This window comes from Stomoxys calcitrans, chromosome 2, assembly GCF_963082655.1.
Source record: "Stomoxys calcitrans chromosome 2, idStoCalc2.1, whole genome shotgun sequence".
In the NCBI taxonomy this organism is placed as follows: Eukaryota; Metazoa; Arthropoda; class Insecta; order Diptera; family Muscidae; genus Stomoxys; species Stomoxys calcitrans.
The window spans coordinates 70958355-70978519 of NC_081553.1; the positions used below are offsets into that span (position 1 = coordinate 70958355).

The following is a 20165-nucleotide window of genomic DNA, read 5'->3' on the forward strand; positions in this document are numbered from 1 at the left end:
ATTCTACAACAATGGAGGGTAAATCATAATCAGTCTGATGGAACATTGTTTTAACAGTTGTTTGTCAGTTGTTGTGTACATGTGTGTGTGTGTGCTTCGCTTTTTGTTTTGTGTGAAGAAATGGAGTTTAGAGAATCATAATGAAACTACAAAGCTGCAGACATTCATACAAACATGCCATAGATATGTGATGTCCAGACAACTCGAACAAACGAGCGAACCCCACAAACCAAAACAACCTGGCCAACAAGCAACTAGCAGCAAAAGCCAAACAGGCAGCAAACTCGCAGCAAAACAGCCAGCATCTGTAAGAGCCAAGTTATTATTAAGTTGGCATTTAAATTGTCAGTACGGTTTGGGTGTTCGTAGTGATCGGTTGGATAACGAAAAAGTGAGCTCTCGTGAGAAAACGCAAAATTGTTCACAGTCATCATCTATCTGTTGTACAAGTGTCTGTGTTGGTTTTTTTTTCTTTTTCATTGTGACGGTTGCAAATCCTTAATAGTCCAAACAGTGAATGTAAGAAGGCCAAAAAGGCAAAACATGAAACAACGAGCATATGAAATCAGTTATAGTTACAATTGAAATAAAATCTTAAAAATAATAAGAAAAAAGTGATTTTTTTTATATATACCCAACATTGTTTTCTTTTCTTCTTTTTCTTTCTTTTTATAGTTTGTGTTTTAAAAACATAAAAATATAACGGTCATAAAGGACCTTAAACTAGAAACAACTCCATCTACCACCTATCAACCTACCCACCCCCCCTTACAAAAATACAATCCAAATTTGTGGCAAAAATGCTGCATCCGCTGATAACTCCCAAAATGCTATATGCATTTGGATTAATTTGTTTAAGTTGTAAGTATTGAGAAAAAATAGTCAGTTAAGGAAAAAGAAAAAAAAACAAAAGACTTAAGACACAAACTTGCTGTGTGCCTTTCAAACTGTAAAGCCCCAGAGGCAAATGTAGTGCAAATGTAGTGTAGTGAGTGTAGACTCCCACAAGGCAATAAAAACAACAGCATTAACAATGAAAGATAAAATACATAAAATATGTATTATTGTGCTTAAAACAACACATTTGGCGAATAGAGTGGTTTTTGTTTGTTTTATTGTGGGGCTAACCGAAACAAAAGACTTAAGACACGAACTTTGTATGCTGCTGCCTTACAAAGTAACCTCGATTATGTCGGCAACCGTTTCTGTTTTATTTATGTAGTTTTTTTCTTCTTTCTTCTCCCCCTCAACTACAACTGCTGTTGCTGGTGGCTGCTGGGACTACTGCTATTTTTTTCTCATTGATTTTTTGTTTTTTGTATTTTGTGTGTTTACTGAATTCAAAATTCAAATTAATTTATGTCTTTATCGTCATTATCATTCAAGTTTGAATTAATTTTCCTTGATACAATTTTGAAGAGACCTTCTGTTTATTGTGCATCTAATTTTGTTTATTTTTGCTTACGGTTATGCTATTGCCATAGCTGCTGCTGTTGGGTTTGTTGCTTGATGATGATGATGATGATGACTGCTATCTGGCATTTTTCTTTCATGCTGTGCTGTTTTATTGACCTTTTCCGAATTTTTTTCTCTTGTATTTGTTGTATGTGATATATCTGGCCGAGTTATATCAAAATAGAGACATCTTTAGAAAAAAACCATTTTCGATTGTTGACCTTTCCTTTGTGTGATTAAAAATTAATTCAGTGTCGAGTTTATGTGTGATGTAGTCGGTTACAGTTGCTGGATAGCATTAATAATGCTGTATGGTTGTTGTGCTTGTAATGGGTGGTCCAATTTCTTGCATTTTTTTAAATATATTATAATCAGTCAGATAGCCTGAAGGGTCTATGCGGGTAGTTTTTGTTGTGCTAATATACAGTGTTACAGTGCTGTCCAATTAATAATAGATTAGTGATAATAGATTTGTAATGTGCAGAGGGATGGGGTTTGTCAGATATCTTTAAGTCTTAATGGTTATGATAAAATTTAATAGACTTCACCCATATAAGGTTGGGTTATTTTTATTCTGATTGTAATCTTTGATTTTTGCTGCTGACCTTGAGTTAATTTACGATATAATAAATTATTTTTTTTTTTTTATATGAATGCAAAATGCAAAAAATTTTAAACTAAAGTTTCGAAATTTTCGGAATTTTAAAGAACAAAGCAACAAACAATCAAAGACGAATGCGACCCGTATCTTTATTACAAGAATATCGAATATCGAGAGAACAGGAAAAAATTTTGAAGTCGAGAGGCGCGAATTAGGATTTTATTATAGATACATGGTTTCTGCGGAGAAACTTCTTAGAATTGTATGTAGTTTACGATATTGCTATACGATTTTTAATTTTGTTTTCATCCGCTCTAATATATATACAGTGTTGGGTCTCAGATCAATATTGCGATGTGTTATGAACGGAGTGACAAAATTAGTATGCCCCCATCCCACGATGGGGGGTATAAAATTTCAAAAATATTCAATTTCTAAAGAAACATTTCATTATAAATACAATCCAAATTTTGAATTGTTTCATTATAATTTTGCCTTTAGAAATTTTTTTATTGAATTTTTTTGAGCTGTTTTTATTGAAATTTTTTGCCTTTCTTACGCGCAAAGTAAGAAGTAAATAAGTAAAAAACTTTTATTAGTAGTTTGTCTTTAAAAAAGGTCATTGAAGCGAAAAACAAAAGACTTAAGACACGAACTTGACAAATGCCTTAAAAACTTTACTATCTCAGAGGCACATATAGCGCAAAACAACTAAAAATTAATTATCTTCGGCCATGGTATCCAGTAGTCAACAACAACTCATCTTCCGTTGATATGTGGTATAAATACACATTTTATAGACCGGGCGGATGTGCCCAAGAGCGTAAATTGGAAGATCGGTCTATATGACAGCTATATCCAAATGTGAACGGTTATTGACCATACTCGCCACTGATGTCGTAAAGGCTAACGCAATTCCAAATTTTAACCCAATCGAATAATAAATACGACTTTTATGGGCGACAGCTTTATACAAAAAATGGTTCAATCTTTGTCTAAATCGGATAATAAATTCGCTTTTTGTAGGCTCAAAACCATTTACCGGCAGATTGGTCTTCGATGGTCTTAGAAGTTTACCTGCAAATGCAAATTTTTCCCATGAACATTCCACTAAGGAACAGGGGAAAACTTCTCACATATCTATGAGTGCAGTCCGATTCAAGTTTAAGCTCAATGATAAGGGGCCTCCTTTTTTATAGCCGATTCCGAACGGCGTGCCGCGGTGCGACACCTCTTTGAATAGAAGTTTTACATGGCAAATGTTGCCAGCATAAGGAGGGGGTAACATTTTTTTTTATGATCTCGCCAGAATTTGAGCCCAGGCATTCACCGTCATGCGCTACGGTGGCCTCCTAGAAGTTTACTTGCCAATGGTAAAAATATCTGTTCTTAGTTTCTTCTGAATATCTTTAGTAATAAGGACCGAGAGAATAACATGGCGGGAATGTCTTACAATATTTTACAACGACCGCGGATTTATATTTACCTGATATGGTCAAATATACATTTCAATGCGTTGCAAACGGAATAGCAAAGGAAATACAACCCTGTCCTTCAGTGGTAAGAGAATTTCAATAAAATTTTGTCTTTAAAAAGGAAGTTACTTATAAATAGTATTAAAGAAAATGTTATTAAAAATTTCAATGCCATTTTGTCTTAAGAAAAAATTTCATTGCCATTTTGTCTTAAGAAAAAATTTTAATGCCATTTGGTCTTTAGAAAAAATGTCATCAAAATTTTGTCTTCTCAGAGAAAATTTCATCCAAATTTTGTTTCAAAGAAATTGAAATGAAATTTTATCTTTACAGATATTTTCCTTAAAATTTTGTCTTTTTCTGAATTAGAAAAAATTATTGATTTTTTCTAATTCGGAAAAAAACTGTCTTTGACGCGAAATTTATGAAAACTTGTCTCTAGAAAATTTTTTTAAGATATTGGGAATATTTTTTTAGCGGAAATTTTACTAAAATTTGCCTCTAGATTTTTTTTAGAAATGTTGTCGCCAGTGAGTTTAATTGCAATTTTATTTCTTAAAAAAATGTTCGGAGAAATTTTTAAAAAAAAATTTTGTCTTTAGAGGATATCCATAGAAATGTTGTATACGGGAAAATTCTGGCCATTCTCAAATAGCTTTTATTTGAGCCCCTTATTACCGTGACCAATAAATAAGTCGAGTTTAAGGGTGCTTTGGGAGTTGGTGAACCGTCAGATGCATAGTCTCAAACATGAATTAATATTCGTAATCTACTTCCAAAGAGCTTTCATTTAAGTCCCATATTGCCATGGACGGTAAATATATCCAATGTGGGGAGTTTTTTGGGAATGGGACCGAACGCCATGCACTTTGCCTGAATTGGATGTCTGATATTTTCACGGTTAGTCTATACATCTATTTAGCCGGTTTTAGGGGCCCGCCCACCCCTAAATCCGCCCTAGGTGGTCCTCCTGAAATTTGGATAAAAATATTTTGATTTAAAACCAAATGGAAATATTTGTTTTATATTACTATAAGAGTGCAAACAAAATTTCGCTTGATTCGCCCCATCCCGAATAATGGTGTTTTTGAAAATTGGGGTAAGGGTGAGGAAAGACAGTTATTTTTTGTTAAAAAATTAAAAAAATGCTACGGTATATTAATGCTTTAAATATTCAAGATATGAAATGTCTTCAAATCCGGATAATGCAATCGAGGGTAAGGCGTCCATGGTTGAAGCTAACATTGGCTAGGTTTCCATGTTGCCAAAAGCAAACAAGGAATTGAATTCATACGAAGCCTTTACAACAGGGACCGATGTGGACCATGCTTGACACAAAACATGTAAATGGTCGAATATTAATCACAGATTAAAATTTCATGGTATTCAGATAAAAAGGAACTAGAAATTCAAGTCTGTAGATCGGGTTATTATCCCAATAAAGTTTTCTATAATTCATCTTCGAACTTTTTCTGGGGGTACCTTCGAACATAGGATGGGGTTGTATAAATTTTGTTATTCCGTTTGTTACACATCGAAATATTGATTTTAGATCCGACCTATATATAAAAATCCATATACCTTATATATATTTATCCTTGATCATCTTGATCTTGCTTAAAATTTTGTTCCAATATTTCCTATTAGTTTAGGTCGATTTTAACTGTAAATGGGCCATATCGGTTCATGTTCAGATATACGTGCCATTCAATCCGATTTCTGATCTTGACTTCTTGAACCTCTAGAGGGCGTTACTCTTATCCGATTTTTATACCCACCACCATAGGATAGGAGGTATATTAATTTAGTCATTCCGTTTACAACACATCGAAATATCAATTTTCGAACCTCCAAAGTATATATATTTCGGATCGTCGTATAATTCTAAGACGATTTAACGATGTCCACGTGTCTGTCCGTCCGACTGTTTTAATCACTTTACAGGCTTCAAAAATTGAGATATTAAGCTGATATTTGGCACATATACGTCTTTGCACGCTGGTTAAGTTCTTGAACGGGCCAAATCGGACTATATTTGGATATAGCTGCTTTATAGACCGATTTTCAGATAAAGGGCCTTCATTTTACTTCCGATTTTGCTGAAATTTGAAACAGTGAGTAGTTTAAGGCCTCCCGAAATCTGACCCAAATATGGTTAGATATAGCTGTCATATAGACCGATCTACCGCTAAGGGTTCTGCAGCCCATAAAAGCTTTATTTATTGCCCAATTTCGCTGAAATTTGAAACAGTGGGTTATTTTAAGCCTACCGATATCTGATAAGTATGGTTCAGATCGGACTATGTTTAGATATAGCTGCCATATAGACCGATATGCCGATAAAGGTTCTGAAACCCATAAAAGCTTTATTTTTTATAAGATTATGCAGAAATTTCAAACAGTGAGTAGTTTTAGGCTACCCAACATCTGATCCAAATATGGTTCAGATCGGACTATATTTATATATAGCTGCCCCATAGAACGATCTGTCGATAAAGGGTCTGAAGCTCCTAAAATCCCTATTTTTTATCCGATTTCGCTGAAATTTGAAACAGTTGATAGTTTTAGGTCTCCCAATATCCGCCCCAAATATAGTTTTGATCGGACTATATTTAGATATAGCTGCCCCATAGACCGATTTGCCGATAAAGGGTCTGAAGCCCATAAAAGCATTATATTTTATCCAATTTCACTGAAATTTACAAAAATACAAATAGGATTGATTTAGATATAGCTGTCATATAGACCGATATGCCGGTTAAGGGTCTATGCTGGTTAAGGGTCTGAAGCTCATAAAAGCTTTATTTATTACCCGTTTTTGTTGAAATTTGAAATACAAAATTCAACAGTGACTTATATTTATAAGACCACTCAATGTCCGTGCCGAATTTTGATCGGATTGTGACGAAAGGGTGTTTACATATATACCCGAGGTGATGGGTATCCAAAGTTCGGCCCGGCCGAACTTAATACCTTTTTACTTATATTTATTTCGTCTTCTAACAACTACGCCAAGTATGGTCCTAAACGATCAATAACCTGTATAAAGCTTTGCTAAGATTTCTTGAACCTTACGAAGGTGAAATTAACATCCGATTTGACTAAAATTTTGTACTAAAAGTTTTGCTATGCGTTCCAAGAGCCATACCAACTATGGTAAAAATTGGTCCATGACCTGATATAGATTCCACATAAAACGATCAAATTTGGCCTCTTTACTCCCTAGAGGGCGCAATTATTATCCGATTTAGCTGAAATTTTAAACGTGGCATTGGTTTTTATGGCCTCTAAAAGTACGTTTACTTGGATACTATAGCCGGATTTCTGACTTTTTGGAGATTTAACTGCTAAATCGTGTGTTTTTTTATTTGCAAGTTTTACCATACAAAAATAAATGCAATTTTTGTAGGATTTATTTTTAAGTCCCAAGCAAATCCGATTTCATGGCTGAATAATCGATTAAAGTACCAAAATATGCAACTGTTTTCAAGAATTGTGTATGGATGTATGTGATATGCACATTCATGTATACGCATATATGGAGGGTATATATGGTGCAGCCGAGTTTAACGCTTTCTTGTTGAAGAATATAGAGTGGTAATAATAGAAGGACAGACAGCTTTATTCTCTTAAAAAATGTGTAGCTTTTGGGCATGCCGTGGAGTCGTGGAAAAATTTCCAAATATTGAATTTTTTTTTCTTTCCAATTATTAGCATTTATTTGATGTTGTATGTTGGCCTTGTTAAACTATTCTCTCCTTGTCTTTAATTTTGTATCATCAACCATCTCATCACACATAATCATATTCAATTTGATTTTTCATACTTTTAATCAATTTTGTTTGAGGAAACACGTTTCTCTCCTCAAACAAAACTCATTTAGGTAAAACTTAACAAGTCACGATTTTCATAAGATTAATAATAACATTTAAATGACAAGTTAAAATAAAAAAAACTATATAATTAATAATATTTACATACATTTTGCATGTTCATTTAGACCATTCAACAAAATAAACTTACTTTCAATTATCAAGAATTTAAATGAACATGGTTGAGAACACACGTGAATGGGAAAGGAATTATTCCACGAACTCATTTCTTGTAAAATGATTAATTGTGAAATAAATGAGTGTTGATACATCAACATTCATTTGTTAAATGAAATAGCAAATTATTAATTAGTAACGATACAAAATTGTATTTGACACATTAAATTTTCTATATATTGATATATATTAAGTGTGCTAATTCATTTAGGGTCATCGTATACAAAGTTTGGCTTGAGAAATAAAATATTAAAGTTATTGAATAATAAATAAATTTAACAAATTTTAAACCAACCTTGAAAATTATTGAAAAATCAAGTAAAATATTTTACCTCCAACATGGATGGTATGGAAAAAGTTCTTTAAATGACTTTTTCAAATATAAAGGAGCTCTATCAAGCTATGACCGATGTGGACTGCCCATTTCATGGCTGTTAGAAGTATCCATATCAGATACTCAATTGCACTCTTCAGAGTTCAAATCGAAAGATCAATAAAAAGATAGGTCCAAGTACCTTTGCTAATATCGCTAGGGACAATTTAGTGATGGCAGTTGTCGAAAAGGGAGAATAACAAGGCTGCATACCTGGGAATAATTGGAGTGGGATAGTCAATGGACCACCATCAGCATACTCCGATGTCCTTCCGGAATTTCCTGGTCTCCTCCAGTTTGTGACGATGCAGGTTGGTATCTAGGCCGATACAGACTAATTGCCTTCGGGGATCAACGCTCAATTAAAATGCATCGTTGTGCGCTAAAAAAGTTTTATGAAATCTGGCCAAGCACAGTACTGGATTTAGTCGACCAACGCCGCTTGTATGCCAAGGATTCCCTCAGATACTGGAACGATACTTGGAAGACGAAGGGAATATAATCGCAATCTTTCAACCAGCGTCTAAGGTGGAATCGTCTACCCCGCAAGTGTTCAGTGTCCTGAGGAAGAGTGGTTACACTGCTTTCTCACCTGCCCCTGGATACGTACGGAAGCTCATCACGACAAGATCTAACGAACCTTGGGAGAAAAAACTCCTGGCGTAATCAGAAGACGATGCTTACGTAACAGTGGTGGAAATTCAGACTCCTGGCTATGGTCCGGTTTCTGCAGAAAAATCTCCACCATTGTAAGGCCGCTTCATCGGCTCTAAAAGTCCCCTGATGGCAAGAGGATTTGATGCAAAGAGTAGACTAAATGTTTTTCCCCATCCGTCGCTAAGCACTGAAGATTCATTAGAAGCCAACCTTAAAATACATAAGTCTCATTACAAGCTGGCTTCCCTTTATATGACACACGATTCAGAGAAGCCGCCTTCAAGCAATAAGTTGTTGGTTGAAGCCGCTTCTGCCGAACTCTATTACCAGGAACAGACAGGAGGTAGTAAATATTACCTTTGTGTCGGAAGATATAAGCGCAAGGATTTGCGACTGGGAAGGGTTAGATGACCACAGCTTCTCTGTTCATCGGTTTATTAGTTTCAGCCTTGGGGAAAATACTGCAGAAGTGGTCCTTCGACCAGAAAAGAAAGTGTAAACTGCGAAAGATATAAACAAAATGGTTAAGCGGATCACGAAGGCCCTGAATGATTCGCTTGTGTCAGCATGTCCTAGTGCCAAGCCAAGAGGTAAACAGCTAATTCGTACACATTCCCCGGAAAATTCTCAAACGGAAAACGTGGCGCTAGAAGAGGTTGTCACTGGTATGCATTCGTCGGAGGTTATTAGGGAAATTGTGTCTAACCTGCAAATCCTTTGGGCGACAAGAAGTTTCGACTCCTTTAAGTCATCAGCCATTAATATTTATCACCGTCTGTGTCTGATAGACTGACTCCTTGGCTTAGGGAGATATACCCTGTTAGTATTATGCATTATACATTATGTCATATATATATGTGGGATGGAGGGACAAAAAGGTCATTTTCATTCCGAAAGCAGGAAAATCTTACCACACGAAGGCGAACGATTTTCACCCTATTAGTATGTCATCCTTTATGATGAAGACTCTTGAGAGGTTGATAGAAACATATCTTATGGCAGAGATCACCTGTCGGCGCATCAGCATGCACATAGTAAAGGAAAGTCCACTGAAACAGCCCTTCACGACCTAGTCGTCTACATAGAGGGTTCTCTCGCAGTCAAGGAATATGCAATGATAGCATTTCTGGACATGCTTGCTTTCAATAATGTAAAACCGACTTCAATAATGAAGAGGTGGAGTTACGAGGCATAAACTCTACCGTTAGAAAGTTTATTTATATCTCACTTACCAAAAGATGCACTACGGCAGGCCTGGGATCTATAGATCTTAAATGGGTCAGCAGACCCATCCTATATACTTCAGGAAGCTCTACACGCTACATCTAATGCCTCTGGACATTATGGCTAAACAAATTGTTGCGGCCACTGCCGTGTAGCTTAGGGAGCTTTCTCTTTGGCTAAGATGTAATATCATAACCACATAAATATCTTCTCAGATAGTCAGCCAGCCATTGAATCTCTTGAAAACGTATTTCTTATCACAGAAACCGCCCTCGAATATCGCAGATCTCTCACTGTCTAATCGGAATACATGCTGAGAGACTGAAGGTTGCTAGACTTTTGCAGAAGTTGTGAGGACATCGAAGAAGAACAGACCATAGAACGCCTTCTGTGTGTGTTTCCCACACTGGCATTCAGAAGGAGTTCCACTTTAGGTTCTCATTTCTTTGAGAACCTATCTGATTAAGTGGATGTGAACATTCACAAATTGTTGCAATTTTTAAAGCGATCTGGATGGTCCAACGATAGGAACTAGAAGGCATCTCCCTTGTTCTGTTCCTGTGATATCACAATGGACGACAACGTCTAAGTGAGGTGGATGGCGGATGGCCCCTTTAACGCATCCTTACCTATGTAAGCTATATCAGGTAATGGATTTGAACCATACTTGGCATATTTATTGGATGTCGAAACGAAGACCTATAGAGGGCTCAATTTTCATCCATAAGTGACTTCCTTTTTAAAGTCCGGTCCAAACGACGTGCCTAGGTGTTCTCTTTTCCATTACACGGTATCTAGGTGTCTTATGACAAATTCAACACATGTACAGTTGTATATGTAGTGTGTTACCAAAAAAAAAATAGAGCTTGCCTTGTTCCTTCTAACAAAAAAATAATGAAATCAGCTGTTTTTGTTGTCAGCCGAATTAAAGCAACCCCGAATTAAATTGTTTTCTCAAATGTGTGATTTAAGCACCTTTAAAGTTTTAACAAGTAAAAGCGTGCTAAGTTTGGCCGGGCCGAATCTTATATACCCTCCACCATGGATCGCATTTGTCGAGGCATCTCTTCTTAGGCAAAACAGGATATAAGAAAAGATTTGCTCTGCTATTAGAGCAATATCAAGATATGGCCCGGTTTGGACCACAATTAAATTATATGTTGGAGACCTGTGTAAAATGTCAGCCAATTCGAATAAGAATTGCGTCCTTTGGGGGTTCAAGAAGTAAAATAGAGAGATCGATTTATATGCGAGCTGTATCAGGCTATAGACCGATTCACGTATGTTGATGGTCATGAGAGGATCCGTCGTACAAAATTTCAGCCAAAATGATTGCAACCTCTAGAGACTCAAGAAGTCAAGATCCCAGATCGGTTTATATGGCAGCTATATCAGGTTATGAACCGATTTGAACCTTATTTAAAACAGTTGTTGAAAGTAAGAATAAAATACGTCATGAAAATTTCAGCCAAATCGGATAGGAATTGCGCCCTCTAGAAGCTCAAGAATTCAAGTCCCCAGATCTGTTTACATGACAGCTATATCAGGTTATGAACCATGCTTGGCAAAAATTCATTCAAATCGGATAAGGATTGTGCCCTCTAGAGGCGCAAGAAGTTAAGACCCATGATCGGTTTATATGACAGCTATATCAGGTTATGGATCGATTTGAACCATACTTGGCACAGTTGTTGAATATGATAACAAAACACGTCATGCAAAATTTCATTCCAATCGGATAAGAATTGCGCACTCTAGATGCTCAAGAAGTCAAGACCCAAGATCGGTGTATATGGCAGCTATATCAAAACATGGACCGATTTAAATCATACTTAGCGCATACTTAGGGTCTCAGACAAATATTTCGAGTAGTTACAAACAGAATGACGAAATTAGTATACGCCCATCCTACGGTGGATTGTTTACAAATTGTAAAAGTTTTGAAAACTTTAACAATTTTCACGCATTATTTTTATATCATACGAAAATTACATACTGGTGAGATAGAAAAATGATGAGTCGTATGTAAATTGACAAACCTTTTAAGACAACTTCATGCCGTGTAACAGCGGCTTTAAAATATGTTCAATTGCTTCATTTAGACTCTTGACACCCTTTAAGGCCAAATCGTTTTCAACTAAAAATTAAGTTTAATTTTTGGGATTTACCAACATTTTTTGTGGCTTTAATTAAAATTGTCATACTAAATAATCTAGAAATATATAGAATATTAAAGAAAACAAAGTTAAAACCCAACATTTTAAAAATTAATCACTTTGGGTTGTTCCTATGCAAATTAAATACCAAACTAACTTCTTTTTCTTTTTTTTTTAATAATTTATGCATTCGTCTATAAAAGCGGTTTGGTGTATTTTATTAATATATGTATGCTTAGTGATAAAGGTGGACATAAAATATTCATCCAACATATCTTTATTTCTGCATGCCGTTATGTCTGCTGAGATTGACCTACAAAATTAAAATAAAAAACCGACTTAAAACAAGAAAATCAATAAACAAAATCGTAATAACAAATTGGAACATTGATCTTTGGTTTATGGCAACGACATTCAGTAGCCACGTTGACATTTAAATAATCTGATTTTTTTTTAAACCGGCGAACTTGTATTTGTTGTGTTTTAGTGTGTGGAGGAATAAATGCGTGTTCGAATGTTAATATTAACATAGACTTTCTGTCACCTCAAATGTAAAGAGAAGTAAAACACTTTGTTTAATTTTAAATAACACACTTAAAACCAATAACGGTGAAAATTTATTGCTTTTATTAAAAAAAAAAACAAAATAAGTATTTGTTTGTCTTCAATTAAAGTGCAAAATTAATGTATTTGTTGTGAATCATTTAAGTTTTTTTCTCAATAATTTTAGAGAGTTTGTGATCAAAGTTTCTTCTATAACTTATATTTATGCACTGTCTTTAAAATGTAGTCAAAAACGTTCCATGCGCCTCGATCTTCTGCCCTCAATCTAAAATCTATGACGCCAAGTTTCGACGTGTCTCCTACCACTCGATCTTTCCATCGGACTTTTGGTCGTCCTGGTTTGCGTGTACCACCATGTTTGGCTTCAAAAGTCTTCTTTGCTGGAGCTTCTTAATTCATTCTCACAACATGACCTAACCAACGTTAGGTTGTATTTTGATACGTGTAAATATGCCGTCGTCGTCATATAGCTCGTGGCTCATACGACGCCTATATTCTCCATTAACGCAAACTGGCCCATATATTTTACAAAGAATCTTTCTCTCAAACACTCCAAGAACTGCCCCTTCTGTTTTCACGAGTACGGGTAGTACACGGGTAGTATCTGTGTCTTGTATAGTGTAATCTTCGTCTGTGGAGAGGTGCTCCAGCATCTATTTGTCAGTAATATTCTTTGCTTTATTTCAACACTGATGTCATTCCTTTTGGTTACGGCAGTGTCGAGGTAGATAAAGTTGCGAACTATGTCAAAGTTGTCGTTCCCAACTTTCTCCATTTTCTTTATCTGCTGTACAAGGCGTTTTGGGAGTTGAAATCATCCATTTTGTCTTATTTACATTTACTGCCAGACCCATTTTCAACAATTCTCTTTCCATTCTTTCAAAGGCTGCAGTAACTACTTCTGGTGAGCGACCTAAGATATCGATATCGCCGGCATAGGCGAGTAGTATTTGTTGTCTTGTGAGTAGTGTGCCATAACTGTTCACATCTTCAGCTCGTACAATCTTCTCCAGCAGGATATTAAAGAGATAACACTATAGGCTCCTCCTTGTCTAAAACCTTGTTCGCTATTCATACTGAGTAACGTGGGATACCAAATTCAGACATGACTTGAAATACCTTTGAACGTATAGGAGTACCGAAAGCGGTTTTGTAGTCAACAAAGGGATGCAAGGTACAAATTTGGAAAAATACGTAGAGCGTCTGCTTTGAATACACAAGGTTCTTGGTTTAACTCTCGGCTGTGATGGATGTAAAGTTTTAATTTCATTTATAATTTGAATTATTCATATAAAATGTGTATTCTTCAAAGAAACTGAACATTGAGAACGACGTGGTTAGGGAAGGGCGCGAACTTGTTTGAGTCTTGGTAGTTATTTTTTAACAACGTTCAACTAAGATAACATGTCATTATTTTTTGACAACTTGTATGCTTAGGCATAAGTACTTATTTTTGAACTATTGGTATGCTTGTGCGGAAGGACTTTCCTTTCAGAACATCGCCATGTAACAGTAATTAGAAACGATGTCTAAAAATAAGTAGTTATTAGTTTTTGAATGATCTTACATTCCTGGTAATTTGGCAATGAGAAATTTTGCTGAATATATATTAGGGCAGGTTGATTTGTATGGATGAAAAAAGTGAAATAAAAAACGTATAGCAAAAGCGTGGTCTTGTTGGCATTTAGAAGATCATACAACACGGAAAGGTCAAAGCTAGAGGACAGAGTGGGACTGGGGTCTACATTGAAAACCCAGGGAATGAGATATGTCTCGACTGCTTGACCATAATACGGTCCTGGCTTGACCATAATACGGTCCTGGCGAAAAAATCAGAAAAAAATTTGGTGGTTATGCCCTCCTATTGCTGACAAAATTTTTGAGGTACTATACCATGTAAAAACTTCTCCCCAAAGAGGTGTCGCACAGCGGCATACAGCAAAACGTTCGGTAGGACGAGATAGGGGAGATCCGGATCGTGAGAAGACGAGGCTTTTACTGAAAGGAAGTAAGAAGGAGGTCAGTATAGCTTTCGGTATCATAACGGAACACATAGAACTACGAGCTCATTTATGTACTATCGGTGTGGCAAGTGTAGGTATGTGTAGGGTATGTGGGTAAGATGATGAAACTGGAACATTTCCTATGTCATTGCCCGGCTTTTGCTGTTAACAGACATCGGCACTTAGTGGGGATATATTACCAGACATGAATCGACTTAGGGGCTTGGTATGAATGACAATTAAGGATTTCTTAGTAGCAACGAATTCCTAATCTAGATTTGTTTTTTTTTGTTTGGAGGTTCCTTTTTAGTAACAACAAGCCGATTACTGACTAAGATGTATGTCCATAGTGCCATGAGGCGGATTAACATTCGTACACTCTTTTCAAACTAACGTAACATATATTTTTATACCCTCCACCATAGGGTGGAGACATACTAATTTCGTCATTTCGTTTGTAACACATCCAAATATTGATCTGAGACCCAAAAAAATATATATATTCGTGATCGTCTTGATACTATAAGTCGTGTCATGTCTGTCCGTCTGTCGAAATCATGCTAACTTTCGATGGAGTAAAGCTAGGTACTTGAAATTTTGCACAAATACTTCATATTAGTGCAAGTCAGTTGCGATCGTAAATGAACCAAATCGGCCCATGTTTTGGTATAGCTGCCATATAAACAAATATCGGATTTTGACTTCTTGAGCCTCTACAGGGTGCACTTCTTATCCGAGTTGTCTGCAATTTAGCATGAAGTTTCTGATTTGCAACTGCTTTCCAAGTATGATCTAAATCGACCTGTAGCCTGATGTAGATCCCATATAAACCGATCTCCCGATTTTACTTCTTGAGCCCCTACACAGAAAGAAATAAAAATCGGTTTCAATCACGAAATTAATTGGTCCAACAAATTTTTAATTGAAACTGTTCCAAGCACGAAAACGATAATGTCAATCACCGTTTTTGAAAAAGTATTTATTAAAAAATTTGATTGAAAATTTTCAAATTATCAATTAGTTTTGTAATTAAACCATTACAAAAAATTATTTAAATTTTGAAAAATTGCCTCTTATTGAATTTGAATTTGTTTAAAAAATTATTGAATCAATGAATTTTTTAATTGAAGATTACAAAATTGTCAATCACGATTATGATTGAAAAAATTTTTGAATTCAATAAAAGAATTAAATGAATCAAATAAATGGCAGAAATTTTAATTAAAAATATGATTGAATGAATTAATTTTTTAAATGAAAAGGACTTCTACTATGGTCTCCAACATTCAAACCAAGTAATGTTAGAATCGGACCATAACTTGATATAGCTCCAATTGTGTAAAAAAACGTAATAAAAGCGATCCATGGTGGAGGGTATATAAGATTCGGCCCTGCCGAACTGAACATCGAGCACGTTTTTACTTGTTCAGATTGCCATTGTGTTTTCTTAGCTCAGCCTAATAGACGTACCTATCGTGTGGTTCCCTCGAAAGGCTAATGAAGTTTATTCGAACAATTGAAAAATCGGGTTATTAGGTTATTGATTGATTCGGCCTATATATAGCATGGATGTTGTTTGTCGTTATGGGAGTCATCATTCAAACTTTCAAAGAAATTTTTTAACAATTGCGACCTTAAGGGACTCAAGAAGGTGATTCATATCGAAAGGTCGGTTTAATAGGAGTATGTCTAAATATCGTTCGAAAGTAAACGTGCCAGTCATGATGATCCAAAGCAGGTGCTTTGGATTCCCTTTGTTTTCTTAAGGCATAGCCGACCCAATTCCATTTCTGTTTACGCTTTTTTAACGCAAATATTTATATTTTTGAATTTTCAAAGAATTCGATTTCCATGTTTCAATATGGTAATATGAGGTCTCGAATGGAAGGCACATCGAATCTGACATAAAAATATAATGTAACGTGTTTTTGGGATCATTCTTTTTCCTTCCTGACATCGAGGGTTTTACAAGTACAGTACCAACTTTACTTTGAAATATAGATTCAACTTTCAAAAAGAATCATCCCAAAAGGCACCAACGGGCATGTAACATTACTATGACAATACGAGTATGGGCCTCAAATTCAAGGTATTTGAGAACAGAGTAGGAGTTTCACATCAAAATTTTGGGCCAACCATCTCAAGGGCCTGCTCGAAAGGGCATGTTGCCGATTAAACAAAAGCTAGGTCTAAATTAAGAGTAGCAAGTCCGAAAGTCCGCCTTATACCTAAGTTGACACGTAGCCCAATAATGGCAATATGATATTCCAATGAAGGGTATATGGCAGTAGGGTACAAATTTGTTCCGTCCACATGTTAAAGCTCTAAATCGTAAGTAGAGCACATGAAATGACTGTATAAAATCAAATTTGTAGCGCTCGCCCCTCCTTCAATTCCCACCAAGCGGCCATATAACCCGGCAATAATAATATGGGGCATACATTAAAGAAGAGTACAAATCCTATAAATAAAGGAAAATAAAAAAAAACATTTTTGGCTAAGTACGGCTGCACAATCTTAACTTTTTTATATATGCACTGCATTCAACCGAAATGTATTGGCAGGTTGTGTATGCCAACAATGTGGAGTATATTTGAAGTCAAGATATAAGTAAATTTTTATTCTGTGTATTGTAGAAGGCACAGCGGAGGGTACTTGGATGGACTAGTATATATTCATTTAGTAGCATTCTGAAAAGAAAATATTAAATTCATATCACATATTCGTTTGTATTTAGCTATGAGTTTGGCCATCTCAAACTCCTTCCTTTTTGTGGGTCACAGGTCCAATAACGGCACGTGCTATGTGATTTAGTGAATTATATTATTTTTAGTACAACAATTGAAATCAATCATTCAGCACCTCTTCAACATTTTTATGACCAGTTTCGATGCGCTATCCAAAGTAAGTGTGACCATTTGCCGCATTGTTATAACAACAAATTATTTTTCGGCATTTGTAAATTTTCGGTTTTTTTTAGATCTTTATCAAGTTGTAACCTTTGGAAATTATCTCAATATTTTGAATTCAGGTGTCGTGCAAATTTGTCATTCCCAAGGTGAATACGGACTCATGTGTGATTTTTATTGCAATAGTACGCATTTATTTGCAGTTTAAGTGGGCGTTACTATTTTTAAACTGCAGCATAGAAATGTGCGCAGCATATATTACTGCGCAAAGTGTGCCTTTGGATAATGTGGGTATAATTTTAAGGTTTTGATGAAGTTTTTAGAATTCCATTTATAAGAAGTATTGCTTGTAGAATAAATTATATGGAAATAAAGCAGTTGGCATCAAATAAAGATCAGCTTCAATGCTAAATGTATTTCAATTAATTTAAAGTTTACCTTATACTTACTTTTTGTTTGTTAAAGGGCATTTTCTATGGCTCAAATTGATATTTTCATTGAACCGTACGGACTCGGCTATAAAAAAGGCACCTTGTCTTTGATAAACTCAACTTGAATTGGAAAGCACTCATTGATGTATGAAAAGTTTGACCCTGCTTGGTTCCTGGCAAATTTTTACCCTACTCCCAAATGCCTTTATTTTGAGCCCCATATTACTGTATTGATAACTATTTTGGGTTAAGGGGGTATTTCGTTGGTGGTCACTTGGCTATTAAAGTAAAATAAGATTCGTACTCTACTTTTAGAAACATTTCGTATGAGTCCCATAATGGCATGATCGGTAAATAAGTTGTGTTTGAAGGTGGGGTCGAGCCCAGGATCTTTGTCTCGAAAATGAATATAAATTTTCGGAAATCAATAAATTTCCACCCCAAATAGCTTTTATATAATAGGGAGGTATTTTAAGGTGGGGGGGCCCCCCAAACACATGGCTCTATATTGTCGTGATTGGTCTATATATCCATTTGGCGGGTTTTGGGCCGTCCCCGTGGTACGCGTCCCCAACAATTGAAACCATATTTTTTTTTTTTTTTTGGTGATTGTTAGAGTGCAAAAAATTTCAAACTAATCGCATAACCAACCTCCGAGATCTGGTATTTTTGAAATAAGGGTAAAAGCTTTTTAGGGGAGTCATTTCGACTAAAATATGGAATTCGTGTCCACTCCCAAATCCCTTTACTTTGGTCGGTAAGTATGAACCATTTGGAAGGTGTTTTGGGACTGGGGAGGCCAGCGGCACCTGAAAATAGATATCAAATTCGTTATTTACTCCCAAATACCGTTGATTTGATCTCCATATTGCTATAGTCGGAAATGAAGTTCAGTAAGGGGTGATTTAAGGCGTACCCCCAAAATTGGATATCAAATTCGTTTTCTACACTCAAATACCTTTCATTTGAGTCCTATATCCATATTGAGTAATTTTTAAGAGAAAAAAGGCTTATTTTTAGTAGAAAAAGAGCCACCTTGACTTGAACGCAAATTTTAATGCAACATTTTTAATCTACTCCCAAATATCTTTCATTTGAATCCTATATAGCCATTGTCGGCTGATATGCCCATTTGGGGATGAGTGGACCACCCAAAATTTAATATGATATAAATTTTCTAGTCTCCAATTATTTTCATTTTATACCCATATTGTGCCAATTAGTCCTCTTTTGATTTTGGGTGTCGTTTTTGGTGTAAGGGGAAGGGTCAGCCACCATCCAATATCTAAAAATTATATAACCTATGTTTCCTTTTTTGATTCTATGAAACAAACAAACAAACCGATTTTCATATAGTCATGATGGGTCATATGCCCATTTGGGGAGTTTTTAGGGGGTGGGGTGACCCCCTACACTTCGATCTGATTTTGTATGCCAGATTCGCAGTCTACTGCCGAATACCTTTTATTTAAGCCCCATATTGATATGGACGACCATTTAGTTAGAGCGACTTCCTGGGTACTTGGACCCAATTTTAAATACCATATTCGTATTCTACTCTTCAATTCCTTTCGTTTGATATCCGTATTGTCTTTATCGGTTCACTTGTGATGTTGGGTGGTATTTTTGTGGTAACGGGGAGGGTCAGCCCCCTTTCGATATCAAAAAATTATAAAGCATATTTCTTCTTCCTGACCATATTCGTAATCTACTCACTAATACCTTTCATTTGGGTCCCATATTGTTATGCTCGTCCAATGAACCTATTGTAAGGGGTTTTGAGGCTGGGGCGGCCCCCCAGGTACTTAGACCCAACTTTTATTATGAAATTCCTACTTTATTCTTGAATACCTTTTATTTGAATCCCATATTGTCCCGAGCACTTCACTTTTATTTTTGGGTAGTACTTTTGGGTCCGCCCCCTTACCCTAAAATTAATCGGGTCGCCGTTTTTGAGTTTATACGGAACAAACAAACGAACACAAATAGAATTTTATATATAAGATTACCTAACAATCTCTGTGGTTTTTAACTTTTCGTTGGTGCAGGTCCCATTCGAACTCGCAAAAAACTATTATCGCCTCAAGCATTGAAAGTAAAATACAAGCCTAAAACACTGTAGGAAAAAAATCATTTATTTGATGGCTTTCTGTCCACGCTCCATAACATCATCAGTCTTATATTCACCTCATCCTTTAAAGACAAATCGAATACGATTAGAATTCATTTGTTCCCTAAGAAGTCATTTAAGAATTAATATCTTCTTTG

At 35.7% G+C, this 20165-nt stretch overlaps 1 protein-coding gene across 1 annotated transcript in view; it reads left to right on the plus strand.

Annotated features, from left to right (window-relative positions):
* The first annotated feature begins 354 nt into the window (after positions 1-354).
* The window catches only part of LOC106086746 (protein Skeletor, isoforms B/C), a 48518-nt gene continuing 28707 nt past the window's right edge, over positions 355-20165 (plus strand). The window contains exons 1-2 of the mRNA XM_013251540.2: positions 355-519; positions 676-861. Of these exons, the coding sequence (XP_013106994.1) occupies positions 801-861 (61 nt within the window). The 5' untranslated portion in view covers positions 355-519; positions 676-800. The remainder of the gene's footprint in view (positions 520-675; positions 862-20165) is intronic.